Source organism: Gallinula chloropus (genome assembly GCF_964237585.1).
Source record: "Gallinula chloropus genome assembly, chromosome: 5".
Classification (NCBI taxonomy): Eukaryota; Metazoa; Chordata; class Aves; order Gruiformes; family Rallidae; genus Gallinula; species Gallinula chloropus.
The window spans coordinates 32,016,450-32,035,338 of record NC_140090.1 but is presented as its reverse complement, the minus strand read 5'-3'; the positions used below and the strand labels follow the sequence as shown (position 1 = coordinate 32,035,338).

At 39.7% G+C, this 18,889-nt stretch overlaps 1 protein-coding gene across 1 annotated transcript in view; it reads left to right on the top strand.

The window, feature by feature from the left end:
- PARD3B (par-3 family cell polarity regulator beta) overlaps positions 1–18,889 on the top strand; it is a gene marked incomplete at its 5' end in the record, with an annotated part of 406,028 nt that overhangs the window by 12,390 nt on the left and 374,749 nt on the right. The window contains one exon of the mRNA XM_084264986.1: positions 14,571–14,672. Coding sequence (XP_084121112.1) covers positions 14,571–14,672 — 102 coding nt within the window. The remainder of the gene's footprint in view (positions 1–14,570; positions 14,673–18,889) is intronic.

The window sequence follows — 18,889 nt, the reverse complement described above, 5'->3', positions numbered from 1 at the left end:
ATACACACATTGTTTGTCTTGGTATGACACAACTGTCTTTTGAATTCAGCGGAAGCGGAGGAGTCTGGCTTATTGTTCATCCTGCAGTTCATTAATGGCTGTAGATATGAAATGAGCATCTTGCTAAATGGAAGTCTTGGTCAACCTCTGACTTGTGCCTTAAAGGTTTGAGAATAGACAATATGAAAAAAATACCAGCTTTTTTCCAGATGGCTGAATGCTTGATGTGTCTTTATGTTTAGCTGTCATTCAAACGTGAATGCTGTGGTGATTATAAGTGTCTTCCATTTTTCTGGTTTGAAATGATCCCTTTTATGCATTGTGTGCTAGAGATTAACTGTTTGGCTTATCAATAGGATTTTAGAGCAAAAAAACCCCCAACTGGATGGTATAGCAGAACCAGGATGTTAGTGTTCATAGTAGATTTCACAGTGTAGGTCTTGGCTCTGGCCAACAATAGCTTTGAAATAGGTTGTACTGGACTATTAACTTTCTGCAAAATGTTATTTTGGTTTTGAAATATCTTGTACGTGATAAGCTTCATGCTACTGGTTTTTCATAGTGAAATTTTTTTTCTGCCACCTAGTAGGAAAAATGTTTGATGTGGGGAGGCCTTTTCAGAAGGAGTCTCTCTTAATTAGGGAGAAAAATTCCCTACATTGAGGTTTTTGAACTATGAGTCTCAATCATACTTTGTGTGATGTGTTTAGATACATATGTGAGTTACTACTCAAAGATACATGCTGATGTTTAATGATGAAGCAGTTTAATGTCATAATCTTGCTAAAGCTCACTTAATTTCCAGGCTTTTTTTCTTGTGGTTTTTTTGTTTGTTTGTTTGTTTTGGAGCTGAACTCCATAGCTAGTGTGAGAGAGCTCTAATAATGTCCTAAAGCTGTTGCCGGCTCTGTATGAGGCCAAATCACTTACCTTACGAGTAAATTCTGATGGTATCTTTTTTTTTCTTCTCTTAAGGACAATGGCCTTTTCCTTACTTAGTTGCCATTTAAAGAAAAGAGAATCAACTGCTTCATTGTATGTGCTGGCTTCCTTTTTTAGGCACCTCACATAGCGATAAAATTTAGTGAAAGTAGATCCAATTACTTTGCTGAAAAGCCTTCAGCCACAGCTCTCTGCTGGTGTTAGTGTTTGTCAGTTGGGAAGGGAGATATAATCACCTCTGTTAATGAGAAGGTAACATTACACTGGAGGTCCTATTGAGAGTGTTGCGATAAAGCATTCCTGTGAGTAATGGCTGTGCTGTGTCCTGTTTGCTGTGGGCATTTCCAGTAGGTCTTTGTGAAGTCCTCTTACTGTATGTAGGTGCTTGAGCATGGCATCATTGGTGGAGCCCAAAGAGAATGAGGTAGCTGACTGAAAAGTAAATTGAACTCATACAGATGAGTGATGGATGGCATCAAATTGTAAATGAAAAGGAAGGTTGTAATGGCATCTCAGGACTGTTGCAAAATATATCCAGATGCAGCATTTAATCAAGTTTGCTTACCAGGTGGTGTTAGAAGTTTCTTGTGAGGTGGTGTTGATGGAATTAAAACTGTGTAGGGGGAGTTTCTGTGTGGCCATTCTACAAACTCTGGAAAGAAATTTCTGCACAACAGTGGTATTGAATTTCAGTGAAAGAGTGAGGGACCTAATCCCTACTTTGTCTTCTGTCTGGTCAGAATCCACTTAATGAGATGTGGTTAGGCATATGGTGTAAAGTTTTGATGGTGTGTTAATTCTGGCATGTTCTCTGTTTTCAGTCAGGTGAAGGTGGAAGTTGATCTTGGGAGCCAAGAGTGTTGTCCTTGCTTGGGTTTCATCCAGTTCCATCACTTGGCTCTTCCAATATCATTAGAGCTTGTTTGGGATACTCACCAGCTGTGTTTGCTCTCTCTTGGAAGTCAAACGCTAAAACTTACCAATATTGTACTGTGATAATAAAAATGCTATTACATAACCTCTTATGTGTTATATTACTATTTCCCATGATGTAATATTATGCTGGTAAATATTTTTGTTACTGTTTAAACTTCCTGCACATTTTCTTCAAACAATAGTCAGTGCCATGAAGCTGACTAATCCTTATGGAATTAGGCAGTGCTTGTCTGGTTTGGTTGTGGCTTCAGAATGTTCCTATCCTAGTCATCTTTGCTACTGAGAAAGGAAGCTGGTTAATTTACCCTTTCATGTGAGAACAAAGTGATGTGTAACAATTTCATCTAGTGCATCTGTATGACTGAAAAGCCTTTGTTTCCCTTGCCTGTATGCACAACTCCTAGTTGATATTATTACTTTCTACCACCACTATTCTTTTTCCTTTTTTTTTCTTTCTCTTGTAGTGAGTTTCTGCCTCAAAGGGACTCAACTTACATCTTCAAATGCTTTGGGTATTTAAAGCTACCATGGCTGTCTCAGCATCTTTCTAGCACTGGGGCCTACAGTTGTCCTTAATGGCGCTATTTTGGAGCACAGTGACCAAGTGTGTGAAAGGTCATGTATTTTCTGTCTTCTGAGTGGGGAAAGAGACCCCAAATCCATGCTGAACACCTCTCTAAAGACAGCAATGAACTGTAACTGCTAGCGGATTGACAGAGTGGGGAGAGAACTGTTTAGGGTTGATGTGGAAGTGTCACTGATGGGAACCAGTGCTATTGCTGCAGTGCACTGGCCTTGGAAGTGTGAGAAGACAGCAGTGGTCTGGGGTCTGACTGAGTGCCCTGACAGTGTGGGTCTGCCAGCCTTTTGGCAACATTCCTCCCCAGCATTTGCTCCATGGCTGCTCCATGCAGGAACCGGGGTGGCACTGCAGCAGATACTGTTATCTGTGAAATATTTTCCTGTGATTGAGGGGGAGAGGATTATTTTTTTTCTTAAAAAAAAACCAAACCAACAACCCAACCCCCAAAATGTAATGGCTTTCTATGTGGAATTAAGGGTATATTTCTGTAATTTACTACTGTCTGCTCTTACTTGAGCTTTGTCTAAAGCTTGGCTTATGTTTTAAGGTTTTATGGGATTTCAGCATACCTGATCTGCGTTGTCTCACAGGCATTTGTATTCTGTTTGTGGGAGCCTGGAGTCTGCTGTTACTCAGTCACACGTTTAAGCTCCCAGCTGCCTCTGATAAGGGCTCCTGTGTCAGCTGCTAATACATTAATCACTTTATCAAAGGAAGGCCAAACCAGTTGTAAATAACAATCTTAGATAGCTTGTAGATGCAGGACTGAAGTGTGGCTGCTCCTATTGTGGATGCTGAGCTGCTTATCGCTTGTTGTTCAAGATCTGTGGCGCTGAGTTTGTAACAAACTGAGTTGTGTGAATTTATAGCCAGCCTGGCTTTGTTATCTGTGGCTGTATTGAATGGTTTCAGTGTAAGGGATCTTCCGTTTTAGTTGGCAAAATAACAACGTTGTTCACTCAGGCTGACTTTGCCTTTGAAATACCCTAGTCTTGTCCACGTGCCTTATTTCCTGAAGTTCCCACCCTGTGTGAAAAGCAAGGGGCGATCTGAAGGAGTAGCTTTATATTTCTGTGTGCTCACTTGAAGCTGGATTTTAAGAAATCCTGATTTAGCAACCCTCCAGCGCTACCTTCAGATACCAAACAAAAAGCCAGGCTCCATGCAAATTAATTATTTGCCAGGTGCCTGTAGCTGCGTTGCAGTTTGCTCATTAGCATAACAATGCCACTCTGAAAATTGTAGCTAATGTGTGGCAGAGAATGTGGGGTATGAAAGGTACAGCTTAAAATGTGGTTTTACTTAATGACCTTTTGTTCTGGAGCTGCTGTGTTAACTTAGAGGTGAGTGTTTTGTGTTTCTGCAGCGTTGTAACAGCTTGGTGTGATGTGCCTCAGGAGCTCAAGGCTAGCCTTAGTCTCTCACTGGAGATCAGTTTTGCTCTTGCGTTCCCATGGGTATCTGGGATTCAGAGCCTGGTACACAGGGCACTCCAGGTTCAGCTGAGGCTTCAAGGGAGGAGTCCTTCCAGTTGTTACAACTGAGAGGTGTGCACCTCTGTCTAAAGAGGTGTCTCCGCTGTATTTGGTTTTGCATACTTGCTCTTCACTGCCGTGTTCTTAAATGTCAGGTGTTGGAGTGCAGTGTAAAGGTGGGCTTTGTGATCCCTCTGCTGATGTATTCTGTGCTCTCTACAACGTATTTTATTCAGATAATACTGAGATAGCGGGACATGTTCAGAGAGTGGCTCTTGTTCAGATTCAGTGTAAAATCAGAATGCTGCAAGTTAAATCAAAGTTTGAGTGAAGTCTAAGGTGTTCTGGGTCACTTTGGATTTATATATCAGTGCTCTGACTGTTGGACTGCTTGGAATGCCATGCAGCTTTTTTGGTTTTCTTCAGACATAATGTTGGGGAGTGGGGTGGGGGTGGGGTGGTGGTATTTTCTCTTTTCGTTCCATGAGTATTCAATTACCAGGATAAACCAACTTTGTCTTTTTCTTCTTTCTAGTGATAGTGGAGTTCACTAGGTGAGATGAATAACTGCCTTCCATGCCTTCTGAAAAATGAAAAAAAACTGTATTAGTCTATAGTCCTACTAATTTCTCAAAGCATAATCATCCAAGTATGGCCAAAGAACAAGAAATAGCAGCATCTTTTTGCAAATAGTGTAGAGATTCACTTGTCCTTCTCTGGCTTACAGAATGCAGGTGTTGAGTGACTCGGGTGGAGGAAACCTCTTGACTGTACTCCCTTTGCCATGCTTTCTAACCTGTCTGAAGAACTTTCTGTGATTGTATGCTGTTGTTTGTCTTCCAGGAGCTCAGAGTAGGATCATTATCTTAAAATAAGAACCGGGATATTGTTAAAAATTGAAACTGAGGTGATGTGTATGTAACCTGTATGTCAGGTTGTTTGTAGTAAGCATCTGCACCTTGAGAAGCTACTCAAGATGGAAGCTCTCTGATGTTTAAGCCTGTCTTGCTCTAAGGAGGTGCCTGTTACAAATTGTGTTTATTTTAAAACAAAATGAGTTACTGGCATGTGAAAATGACTAGAAGGGAAGAGGAAGAAAGAATGAAAATGATGAGTTTCATTAATGAAAAAAAGAATGAAAATGATGAGTTTCATTAATCCAAACTGGAGCTTGGACGGCAGGATGGAGATGATTGGTGGAGACAGAAAGATGTGGTTATCAGTCCTTGAGCTGCTGCATTTTGACCTGTAGTCATAGTAGTACCTACTTCTTTAATTTCTCAGAGTGTAATTATGGTGACTGGGGATCGACCAGTGATGATTATTTTTTCCTGACAATGTAGTAGGTTAAATACAAAGCTGGTAGTGAGCTGTGTTTATGCTGTGTTAGTCGTATTCCGAAGACTAAAAAGAAACTGTGCTTGCTGCTTGTCATCTGTGTCTGTCTGCACTCAGTAGTCCCATCCCTCGACTTCAAAGGAAAACAAGGGAAGGTTTTTCTGCCCTTTCCCAGATGGGTAACAGTTTTTCTGACACAAGCCTGTGGTACTCCACAGGCCTTATGCATGAATTGTTTGGTTGTCTTTGTTGTTTGTTTTGCTCTTCCCACTCAGATCCTTAAGAGCAGCCAGCAAGGCAAATGGTGTGAGCAGACTTCACAAAACCTGCAGATGTGCAGAGATAAAGCCAACCTTAGTGACAGAGATGAATTTGTTTCTGTACTAGCCTGATCTGATAAGAGTCCTGGTTTTGACATCAGCTTTTTAGCACCTTCAAAGACAGAAACTGTTAGAATTGGGTATTTAATGTGACATTGCATAAAATGTTTGCAGGACTTCTTTCCTGCTTTGTAGCTGTAGCATTTAGCTCTGTACTGCATTCAATGCTGATTAAAAAAGTCCCAAAACTAAACCAACTAGGATTTTCACAACTAGTCGTGAAAGACAAAGTGAATGCAACTAAACAAATTAAAATACATTAAATGAGATATTTGATTTTTATTTTTTAATTTGCTTATTGAGATGGAATAGTTCCTCTACTGTACTCTAAACTCGGATCTTCTAAACAGTAGGGCGAATTGTGTTGTTTTGAAAAAACACTGCTTTTAAAAAAAGGTACTGATGTAAGGATCCTTCAGTTACTTTATTTCTTAGATGCCCCTCGTGCATGCAGCTGCTTAGAGGCTTTTTTGTCTTGAGAGTCTAACTTGAACTTGGCAACAGTTCAGTGTACTGAATTAATAAGGGAAGCTTTCTAAGGAGAAAATTTAGATAGGAGTTGGCTGCTAATGTGATAGGATGCTACTGTGCTTAAAAGTTATGTCCTGATCTAGTGTTTTTTAATTTTCTTGAGGTAATTGGTCCAAGATTGCTTAAGTCACTTAGGTGAAAAGTCATTTTAGGAGGCTCTTTAATGTAGCAGACAATGGTGTCCTATCATAGCCTGAAGAAATGTGCAAGATCTCTGTGATTATTTCAGCTGTGTACTTAAATGCTTTGCAGTTGTGTGACACAGTGTATAATTTCAAAAGCATTTACTCAAGTAGTTTGTTCAGTTGGACCACCTCTTGCAGAAAGGGAAATGTGAGAGGCAGCTCTCAGTATTACAGTGATGAGCTGGTTTTCCTTGTTTGCAGATGCCTTCCTGGTAGGCACTGACAGATGCAAACACTGCTGAAAATTATGTCATTGTCAATATTGTGACAGTTTTCTGTTTGTTTTTTCAATTTCTCGTTTGTTTCACTTATGGCTTATGATAAAGAACAGTTCAGGGTTACCTGCCTGTAACTCCATTAGCTGTGACGAAAATGCCCATGGTATTTGTGAATACTGTGGAGAGGGAGATGAAGTTATGTTTTGGTAGTGGGGTTGAAAGCTTGCTAGTCAGCCCTGCTGGATTTACTCTTGAAAGTGAAGAACTCCATCTTGTATGTACTCAAAAGCTTGATTGCTTGGAAGTAGCATATTTCTTCCTGTAGTCCATCACCTCCCAGTTAAAGCAGAATTCTGCTCTTAAGATCCTTTCTTATGTGACTTTATTTTTATAGTACTTTGCTTTATCTGGAAGGCAAGTTAGGAAGTACCTTTTACAGTCATCTCTCTAGGTCTATTTCTACTATATTATGATCCTCTGTATTTTCCGTACTTTTATTGCTGGATGCTTAAAAGCATTTTCCTTCTGAGCAGATGACATTCTAGAAGCCTTCAACTCAGCTTTTTCTGCCTTTAAGCTTATTCGATATAGATCTTTCTCTTTAATATTATTGACTTGAGAGGATGTGTGTAATTTCAGCTGGTAGAAGGATGTAAAGAAGCTTTATCTTCTCTCTAGCATCTAACACTTTTAGTTCCTAATTTAGAGTTTTGGTGGGGAAAAACAATCCTAGGGAATGCGAGGAATCTTTTTGTTTTTCGTACTATTTCACTGTGCTGTAGCATGTTTCTGTTCCTTGTGTGTTATCTTGAGGGTTTCTCGGAGGTTTCTGCTGCTTTTGAATTTCTAAATAGAAAGGATTAGAAATGTCTTGTTAAAATTCATGCAGCTGAGCTACATATAAAGCTATAAGGACAATGTAATTAATTCCAGGTAAGACTTTATTTTTAACAGTGAGATCTAGAAACGTGGGCTTGTAACTTTATCCTGTTTCACTGGTCAGGAAGCTTCCAGAGTTCAGTTTGCGTTACAGTGCAACCTAAATGTTGCTTTTTTCTTCCTGTTTTTAGAGGTTTGAGAAACAAAGCTGCTTTATTTCTAGTTGGCTTTTGTATAGGGAGACTTATTGGATCCTGGTTAGTGCTAGGATATGCTGCATTCATTATGTGTCTGGAACATACATAATCTCTTGTGCAGAAAACTAATTTCTGACTTCTGCAGAAGCTTCTTGCCTGTTTTTATTCCATAAAATGTCATCTCTGCAGCAACAATCTCGCTACAGAAGCAATGCAGTTCTCATCCTCCTGATCAGACTTTGTGCATACGAATGTGGTTGGTTGTTTGCCTGCAAGGAGGAAGGGGTGTGATACACGTTTTCATTAGCCTTTCTCCTAGGTTGTGTAAGGACATTCAGGCGTGTGTACCTTGTGTTGCTGCTGAGATTCAACCATTCAACTGTAGATAAATCTGGAGAAATCCCTCTGCTGTGACTGAGGAATACTTAACAACCAGCAGTGACCATATGTAGTATGAAAACGTTTGCTTCCTGATCAGCTGTTGATTTTGGGAACTCTGTATTCATGTTCCCATTAAACAGAGCCCTACCTTTACTACAACTGAGGATGGCAGCTCACTTGGTGGCAGTTGAAATGCAGTGTGACTGGAAGTACCACATTTGGCTTGCTTGGAGGTCGTTATGGTAAACAAACAAAATGCGAGGGGCTGTTCTAATGTGGTGATGAATTTTGAGAAGGATTTAGAGATGGAGCTTGGGGCTGTGACCGATCTCATCTGTCTGTTCCTCTCCAACTCCCTTTTTGCACTCTGCTCTGCAAGCTGTGGTTTGAGAGTAACCAGTGCTTGGAGCTATTTATGTGATGACATTATCCATAGCAGCCTTAGAATGCTGGCAGAAATCATTCAATATTTCTTATTTATTGGGAGGTAATGGATCACATTGTAATATACAGTCTAAAAATAATAGTAGAATATGCCTCTTACTGACCTGAACCTAAAATATCCCCTTTGTCAGAAAATACATTGTGATGGTGGATGATTCAATCTTATGTTTGCACTAAATGACAGAAAACAACGTAGCCAGAGTCCAGCCCTTTCCACCAGCTTGGACCTTGCACTTATTCTGTTGCTGTAGAACAGGCATACGTAATTCCCGTTTTTAAAATACATTCTTTTTCATGCTGTATTTCACTGAAATCCATTTGCTCTGGTGAAGCAATGATGTGGAGGTGCTTCTACAATGCCAGTCTGAGAAGTAGTGGTGTGAGGAGTCTTAACAAGTCATTCCTACTTCTGAGGTTTTTTTGGTGCATCCGATCTTTACTATATTTACATTAAAGATGCCAAGGTAGGGATTGCAATTTTATGCATTCTGCACAGCAGAACAAATAACAGCACTAAACAATAATTAATTGTGAAATCATTAGGCAGTGTTTATTGATGGGCCAGCTGAAATGTGTTTAGACTTATTAGGATTCACTTGCATATTTTGGACTGTTGATGAGCTATATGGACTGCAGCATTTATAAAGAATGCTACTTTAGATTCCAGGAAAGTAGACGGACACTTTCCTACTTGAGTTTGGGGCGGGGAGGGAGGGGGGGAGGAGTCAAGATGGTGCTCCAAGATTTTGATATGTTAAAAATATGTGTGTGTATATGTATATATAATCTAACAATAAATGGGAGAGTCTTTGGATTCCAGACTGGTTGGTTTTTCACTTGATTGGTTGTTTGACTCAAGAATGAATAGAAGAATTCTTGCACTTGCTTTAAACCATTTGAATGCTGAAGGTGTTGCATTAGGTGGCAACGGTTAAGTTGGGATTCTGTGACAACATGAATGTCAGACCCACTTCTTTAATTCATGTCACTTCTCTGCCTACGTCGCACTTGTGCATTCATGTGACCTGGCTTTAATTTAACATTTGGTAAATATTTGCCTAGTAATTCCTAAAGTGTTCTTCCACACATAAAGGAAATGATGATAAACAGCTTTTAAGTGGCTTGATGTTAAACACAAACATGACTTGCAGCCCTAAGGTAAAATGCACATTAGAGTAACTGTTCAATATTCATTTTGGAAGTGCTGGTATGTGTTATACCAAGTAACTTATTCCCAGTTTTTTTAAAAACACATTTAGATGTTTCTGTTATATAACTTAGCTCAACTTCTGCATAAGGGTTATATGCCATGGTGTAAGAGAACTCCCTGCTGGTGCTGTTTGGGTTTTTGGAATAAAACGTGGAGGTGTGTTTATTCCTAAAGACCCTGCTAACTGGAGAGCATTTAGGAGCACAGATAGATGGTAACCATACTTGAATGCTGCCCAGTGCATTCTAGGCTGCAATGTGTGTTTTATTATTTAAGAGACTCATTTTGTTTTTCAAAGCTTACTCTTTCTTCTTGAGCACGTGTACTTCCCATGATGATGGTTAAGAAGAGGGCACTCATTAGAAAAGGACTCTAATCTCAAACTAGAACCTCTCAGTTAAAAAAAAAAGTTACTCTGGCATTTTCGAATATAGTCCTTACGCTTTTTTGCTTTATATTTGGTGGTTTCTCGGCTAGTGCTTTCTCAGTGAATAAGTCCTTAATTGTTCTCTTCCTTTAGCAAAAATGGGATAAGTGTAATCTTACCCTGTACTGTTTGTAAGCTTAAAAATCCAGGATTTATTTCATTGAAGCAAACATACACAAGCTGGGATCAGCCCTTCACATGTGTAACATTGCCTTTCACCTCTGTTACTGGTTTTTGACCTACTCCTGTCAGAAAATACTGTAGAAGAACTGTCTGTTTTGCAAGATCTTCAGTGATACACTTTATAAACTTACCCTGTTACTTTAGAAAGGCAGTCTCCTGCCTAGTACTTTCAGAATATTTGGAAACCTGTAGTGTCCTTGATGCACACTGCAATTGTTGTATCTTACTAAAATATGAAAAACTTGAAGTAAGCCCATCCCTTTCTAAGGAAAGCTTTTACTTCTCCAGTGATGATTCTGTCTTTGATTTACCACAGTTGTTTGGTTTTTTCAGACCTATTTGGCTCCTTTTGAGCCCTGAGTAATGTGTGAAACACAAGTATTAGTGTGCGTGCATATACATGTGTTCAGTTTTCCTCCTGTTATTGACCATCCCCTACTTACCATGTGGATGAAATGCTGTTGAGGAATTAAGATTCTCAGCTCTTGGATCTGCTGGTGGTTAATAGCGAGCTCGCTATATAAAAAAAAGCCATATTGTGTGTGTTGTGTTTACTGAAGCTGTGTGGACTCTTGGTGGGAGTAAAGAAGCACAGAAGAAACCGCTATATAGATGATGGCATTTTATATAGGGGTTTTGTGTCCCGTGCATGGCAGTGTTTGGCATTCATCCAACGAACAGAAAATGTTCTCTGACTTTGAAGTCTCTTTGGAACGGGTGAGTGATTTTGCTGGTCAGATGAACTGTTGTTACTTTTGTGACTGTGCGAAGGGAATTTCTTCCACCTAGGCTATCTAGCAGCAGTTACTATTTGCTTCATCAAACAAGTCTATAAAAAGCATCTCTCACCCTTCCCCTTCGCAGCTGTGTTTTTTAACTTTCAGGGATGAAGTTTTGGTTAAATTAATAGAAGCCAGTTTCACATTTGTAATTCTGAAACAGCGAATGTTCGGTCTTACTGTAATATCTGGTGATTACACTGATAGGGGAGTATGAGACACCAAATGATCACAGTAGCTTCACATTCTGTGTACCTGGGCCATAGTGTGTATGGGAGTAGCACCTACGCTGTTAAGTATTTTTTCAGCTAAGGAAACTCTGTGAATCCTGTTCTACTGTAGTTCTTGTATTGCAATACAAACTGTTATTCCTTTCTTTTAAAGAATCTAACATTGGCTGCACTTGCTTCAAAAGATTGGCCAGGAATGTCATCTTCTAATCCTTCAGCCTAATTTAGAGACTACTTTCTGTTGATATGGCTGCTAACAAACGTGTTATGTTTCAGTATTTGTTGTGGCCCCAATTGAAAGGAAGGTTAGGAATTGGTAAGCTTAACATAGTTTAGGGTGACTGTGTGTCTTGAGCTCGTTTCCTTCCAACTTGCTGCATGCATTCTGCTGGGACAATAGAGCTTTTACACTCCTTTTTTTTCTTTGTTTCTTTTTCAATGACACATCTGGGTTGATACAGCTACTGAATCACAAAATAGAAGCAAACACTGAAAGCAAAATTTTCCAATCAGCTGTTTGTTTTTTTCACATCAGCTTTATTCTGTCTACAGGACACTTAAACAGCGTAATACATCTAACAGGTTTTAATATATCTTCAGACAAAAATGTTAGCCGCAGAAGTTTGTCTAATTAAGAGGAGTGGTTTTCAATGATGCTATTGTAGCATTGCTAACTAGGAAAACCTTTTGTGATTGCATTAGTTAAATGCTTCAGGAGGAACATCTGTAGCTACTGATGCATTCCCGTTTGAAGGAATCGCATTTTGTAAGCCTATTGGTAGGGTCAAGTGACACACTTTTCACAAGGTTTCTGCATTAGGTAAATTGTTTGATATAAGTTAACAAGCTTGCTTGGTGTGCAGAGGTACTTCCCTCAGTGCCTTTTCATCTTTGAATGTTGTGGTTATGGTAAAAATGCGTAAACCATGGGCTTTAAAGCAGAGCTTTGAGCTATAATGGTTGTCTACACTTCATCACTTTGCACAGACAAAAGCATGATAATTGATTTTCCTAAATTTTGTAATTTTGAACACCTGATACCTAGAATGAAGAAACATTTGCTGTTTCACAAATGGGTGGTTTCAGTGTGAAATGAAATAACTGTAGTTAGAGGTAAATTACAGATTAAATACACGTGTTAGAAATAAAGATACTTTTAAGTGCTTAATTGGGTGGCTACCATTCAGCCATACGGTACCTTCAGATATACTTAACCCTCAAGCAAGTGCAAGGGGAGGACAAAGACGATGGGTTAACTGAAGGCAGTGAAGCCCCACACAGCTGCTTGCTTGCTCCTTGCCTGTGGGGTTGGGGAGGAGAATTGTAAGAGGTCTGGTGGGAGATCTCAGGAGCTGAGATAAGGCCATTTAATAGGTAAAAGAAAAACTGTATACACAACTCTGCCTACCTCATTCCCCATGTACTATTGCTGAGCACAGTGTTACATGGTATGGAATATCTCTGTGAGCAGTCAGAGTGGCTGCTCTGGCTGTGTCCCCTCCCAGCTGCTTGTGCACCCCCAGTCTGCTCGCTGGAGGGGCAGCGTGAGGAACTGATGCTGTGTAAGCACTGTTCAGTAACAGCTAAAGCATCCCTGTGCTGTCATACTGTTACGGTTGCAAACCCAAAAACATAGTGCCCTGCATACTAGTATAAAAGCAAACTAACTATCCCAGTCCAAACCGCTGTGTGTCAGTGGAAGAACTGAAACTGAACTGTGGAAGCTAGATGTGTCAGAATAGGAAAAACATTTTGGTTAGAGTTCACCAGCAAAGTTGAGAGGGGCATGATGAGCTGACCTGTTGGCAATGCTGTGGCTATTGTGGTGTGAAGCTTTTTGGTTTATGTTTTCGCTGCTACCTATTGATGATACAGTAAAAAAGAGAGCTAATCCAGTTGATCTACATCTGTGCATATGATGCATCCTGATTTATCTGCTGGCTGCAGCATTCCACAGCCAAAGTTACAGAATGCATGTAAATAGATATGGAGGGGGATATCCCTACTAATGGGGACTTCATTATGTGGGGAATATCCAAACTAGAGATAAGGAACTCTGTATAGTGTGTCTGTGGTGCTTTACTTGGCTTGAGAACTGTGATTAGGTTAGATTGGCCGAAGAAGAAGGGCTTGTAATATAGATGTGGCATAAATGGAATAACTGGATTGCGTATTGCCCATCAGCGGTGCTCTTCTTTCTTTGTCTATGCCTAAAACCTCTCTCAAAGCTATGTGTGTCCATGCCTGTTTCTGGGTCCTTAACTTAAGCATATTCTGGCCAGTTTCTGTGATGTCTGATGTAATCTTAACTAAGCATGTGTCCTTTCTTCAGTGTGTGGTGGAAGATGGTGCCAGTTCAACATGTATAAGTGCCGATCCTATGGAGCAGCTGTTGCTGTGATTCAGTGAGCTGCCACGTGCCTGTTAAACCACACTGGCTGCCCCTGTGGGGTAAATGTTCTAGTGGTAGCTAAGGCACCGCAGATGTAACCATCACCTACCCTGTCCCCCTTGAATGTTACACGTACGTGGGTAGCAGATATGGTTATGGTTTTGGGGGGAGTGGGTACAGGCTGTGTCTCTGTTCTCTGAACTGTATTTCATGTCAAGGAGAATTTGCTGTTGAGCTACACACTCTATGGCCTTTGGCTTCAGGGTCAGTGGAACAATGGCTAAGTTCCCAGTTGTTGTAGTTAACAATGAGGGAAGCATTAGTTCTGGAAAACTAATGTGATTCCCGTTAAAATGGTACACAGTGTTGCATTAGAATTTGTGAAAACAAACTGGGATTTTTTTTTTTTTTTGCTGTAATAGCCTGACTTACCTCTTCAAAGGGGAAAACCAAGAGTTGTGTGTATATATGTAAATGTATGCATGCACCACTCCCCCTGAAACTGTCAGGGATGGTGCATGTCCATGCATATATATATTTACCTGAGTATGCTGCTGATAACCCAAAGATTCCAACTATAAACTATTATAAAAAAAAGTTAAATGTTAATAAAAAGTAAAGATTAAACTTTAGTAAAGAATGATATGTCAATGGAAACATAGATTTTAAAGATTTTTTGCAAAGTGTTCTATAGGTAGTATCTATAGTTACATGCTGGTAGTTTTCATTCTCTCAGTTTCCATTTGAAGTGATGGCTCCAAGCTTTTACCTCCCCATTAAAGAGGGAAGATGAAGCTGCTTTGTCCAATAGCCTGAAACTATGCAAGGTTAGGTTAAGAAGTCTTATGTCTGTCTTACAGGATCCAGCTTCCTGGGTGAACATTCACCACCTGGAATATACAGATGGAGGAATCCTGGACCCAGATGATGTACTGGCAGATGTTGTGGAAGACAAAGATAAGGTAGAGCTTGAATGAAAACATTACATTTGTGTTTTGCTGTGTCTTTCCAAATAATTAATGCTACTTCCTCATTTCTTGGCCATCTGGCAGGTGAATTTGGGTGTTAAATATTCTTAAATTAAACACATCTGCCCATAGGTGCTACAGCTCTCTGTTTCTGTAGTAAAAATTGGTGGGGGGAGGCGGGGGGGAAGAAGAGGGGGAGAAGGACGGTCAAAGCAGTGATGATATGTGGAGGAGCCTAGCAGCTGATTTAGGAGTTAGCCTTTTCAAGCAGTTCTGTGTTTCCTTTTATTGCTGTATGAAAATAGAGTGGTGAAGGAATGTGAGTTTTGCAAGACATCTTTTTTTATGCCTCTTAAAATATCTTTTATAAGCTCTTCCTTTGCTCAGAATTAAGTTTTTGAGAATCATTCAAATGTCATGGTTGGATGTGTGTGACAAAATAGACAAATCCTGTGATGACAAGAACAGCTGCCTCAACTGTGCTAAGGAGGAGTTCCTGTGATTTGCTGCTGAAAGTCTAAGCAGTTATTAATTTTAAAAGCTGTGAGTCTCTAACTTTCATGTCAAATCAGATAGATTTGGTAGAGAAGTAGTAGCTGCAAAAAACCCTCCAAAACCATTAAAATGTGCTATCAGGAAAATTTAGTTTTGGGAAACTAATTGATGACATTTCAGTGTAGAGGAAGAAGAGTATAATTTATAAGACATTTTTTTACTTCATAAAATCAGAGGAAAAAAATTATCTAATGACTTAAAACTGAGGAACCAAATAAGGGATATTCCTGTGCTTTCAGACAAATAGCTTTTCTAGTTACAGTGCCATATGCGTGGTGACTTCAAAAATAATTTTGTGTATTACAAACAAATGGTAGCTTTGTATGCTGTTGATTTGTTTAATGACTTTATACCAAGTGCAGCATTTTTCTTGTGATTACTGGGATGCAGGTTTTCTTAGAAAATTGTTGAAGATGTATTTCAATGTCATTTTTGTTTATCTATGTGGTAATTATTAAAAACGAAGGAGTTCTGTTTAGTATATGTTCTTCTTATCAAAGTTGCATTCCTTGCTTGTCCATATTCACTGAAAGTGTACTTAAAACACCCAGAGGCTTTTTTCCAGAAATGTTTGGGGATGAAGGACTGTGTTCTGAGGATTGACACAGCTGTGTGGAAGGGTAAGACCACAAGCATAAGATGTCATAAAACAAAACATTGCATCAAAGGGAAATGTTAATGGGTTACTAAAAATGAACCTGTCCAGCAGGATTTCCTCTATTTGAAGTACTGATACAGGAACACTTATGCAAATATGAGCAGTAGTTTGCAGAATATGTATATATACACACATACATACACACACACACCATCCAGTTTTTAGCTTTTTGTGAAGCTTTTGCTGTTCATTGGTGGGTGTTACTGCTTGAGTATATTTAATTTGCACACAGATGTAGGTCTAAGCATTTTCTGTTATGTGAGACTCTGTAGTTTTGAGGCTGCCTTGAGGAAAAATAACACTAGAAAACTGAGAGTTTACTTTCTGAAATTGTCTGGGGTGGTTTAGGAACAAAGAAAACTTCTTGATTTCTCTTCCTGTGATGCCTCAATTACATATGATGCATCACTGCAAACATCTTCAAAAGGCCTTGGTGGTTAAGATTTACTGAACAGCAGCAGTGGCTGTAATGACAAAGGAGAATTTTGATCAAACTAGGGGAGAACCATGTATGGGGACTGTTGTTTGAGAGGTCAAAGAAGTCTTTCATTTGAGTGTGGAACTGGGCCATAAACCCTTCGCACCATGTGCACAGACCTGTCCATGCTAACTACTTACAAGATTGGTATGATCTGATAACTAATAACCAGCTCTATAGAAAGGCTGACACAGAAATTTTTTTAATAGTTGCATTTTGTGGCCTGTTGGCCTTTGAGCCTCTGCCAGTGCCACTCCTCACTGGGAATACTGGCTGGTCTCCCGTGAAAACAGTTGCTCTATACAAAAGCGTTGCACTTAACCTTGGTGCCTTTAACCAAAGGTGTGTTTGGCTTTGACCATCAGGCTCTTCTCTAGTGGCAGAGGAAACTAGGTGATGCTTTTTTTAAGGGTTAATATACTCTAGATGGTGCGTTGATAGCTGTAAATTAGCACAGTTTCTTCCAAAGGAAAACGTGCTTGCTACTCTATTGAAATTCTTTCACTGTGGCAACAAAACAGTGAATTGGAGAGAGCTATCAGATATAATTTATTTGGAATTTCAAAAGCTTTTGACAGCCCTTGACAATAGACTGTTAAGGAGGCACAACTACTCATGAGGTAAGCAGGGAGTGCTGCCGCAGGTCAGTAAATAATTGAGGGAACAAAAAAATAGAGTAAATGGTCAGTTTCCAACATTGTGAAATGATGGTGCAGGGATGCATCATGCACAGCAGCAGGAGTGGCAGTGTTTTTGAGCCCTGCTTATATTCAGTTCATAGTTTTCCCTTTAACTCAAGGAGTAATCAGTAGATAGACAGTACAGTGGATGATGTTAAGTGCTGTCAACTGCACAGTTATGCATGTTGGAGAGGGTGACTTTTTCTATTTGCATGTAAACTGGGTCTAAATTATGTGTGCTTGGTAATGTGTGTTGTGAAAATGCTTTGGAAATTGTTTATGGCAAGAGCCCCCCTTGCTGCCACTGCCTCAGCAACAATCTGTGGCCTGAATTGGATGTCAAAGTTAGCGTTGAATAGTCTTAAAATAGTTTGTTTTCACTGAGTTATCTAGCAAGTGGTTTGTGTCCTGATTACGCTGACTGATGGATCTAATTAATTACAAAATATGAATTTTGTCATTTGAATAAAAACATGCTATTTAAATGGTCTGTTGTTACTGTGTGGAAGTTATAAATGGAGTCCTCTTCGTATGCTGCTGTTAACAGGACTTTATCCTCTGAAATTACTTTGTCCCTTGAGGAAGAAAATGCCCTAGGAAAATGTTGTTGCTGTGCATAGCAAACAAAGCATTCCACTTTGTATGGTTGTGTACATTGGGCATGTGCTTGACGCTCATCTTAAATGCATGAACTTCATGTACCCACCCAGCCTTACCTCGTGACTTTAGTACGGGTCCATACAAGTACGTACCCAGATCTGGTAAGATGAAACGTATAACAAAGCCGTGTGTCATTGAGTTAAAACTCGCTTAGTTTATAGAAGTTTAAACTGTTAATAACTTCCTGGATCAGAAAAGCTTGGCTCTCTGAACACACAAAGTCGGTGTTTTCCCTGTAGACTTTTATATCTTACCTGACATAGACATTCATATTTTCATAGGATTAAGTATGAACAAAATATGCTTTGTGCCATGCTTCTATCAGCAGAGGCAGAGTACGATGTGATGGCCTGCTGTCAGGATGATGGGCTCATTTGTTGGTTGGTTTCCTTGTAAGATTACCCTTTCAAGGGCAGTGTTGCACTATCTACAGTTCTGCCAACAAAGCTGTTGAATGTTCATGTAAAGATACTGTTTGCTGATCGGTCCTGCTGGCAAAAGGTCTAGGCTTGTCATCCTAGAAGGTGGTGTAGGTTTAACCTTTCCAGAAGCTTCTTGGTTAGCAGTTCTACCACTCTTAAGCATACAGTGGGGGTGTTTGGTGTATTTTGTATAGTGGGCTGCGTGGGTTTTTTAGAGTGGAAGGAAAAAGCAGGGTATGCGATTGTGATGGGCACTGCAGAGATACTGAAATAGCAGGGTGATGGTATGGTCTTAGAAATAGCTTATGCCTGGATACCTCCTTTGTTAAATACTGGTGGCTTCTGTTTCTTAACAGCAGCAGAAGCTTTTGAAGGACACAAACGTCAGTGAAATCCTGAAACAGTAACATTGTTTCAAGATTGGTGGGGATTGTAACTGTCTTATTTTTAATGATAATATCAAGGAAATTATATGAATTAAGGGTAGGTATGATATTTAAGCTAAGCATGTAATGAAATATTAAATAGCAAAATCAATTAATTCTTCCTTCTCAGTTATCTACCAGCAGAAATTGAATACTGAGAAAACATGTCTAATGCTAGAGCAATCACTGCTGTCTGTTCAGGATTGTTATTGGCCCTCTGCATGCTCCTACTAAGAACCTGAAGATCTGGCTGAGTTGTTTTCATGGAGGAAGCTAAGTAACTCTTAAACCTTACTTCAGAGGTGTTTGCAGTAGTTTTGGTCTTAGTGAAGG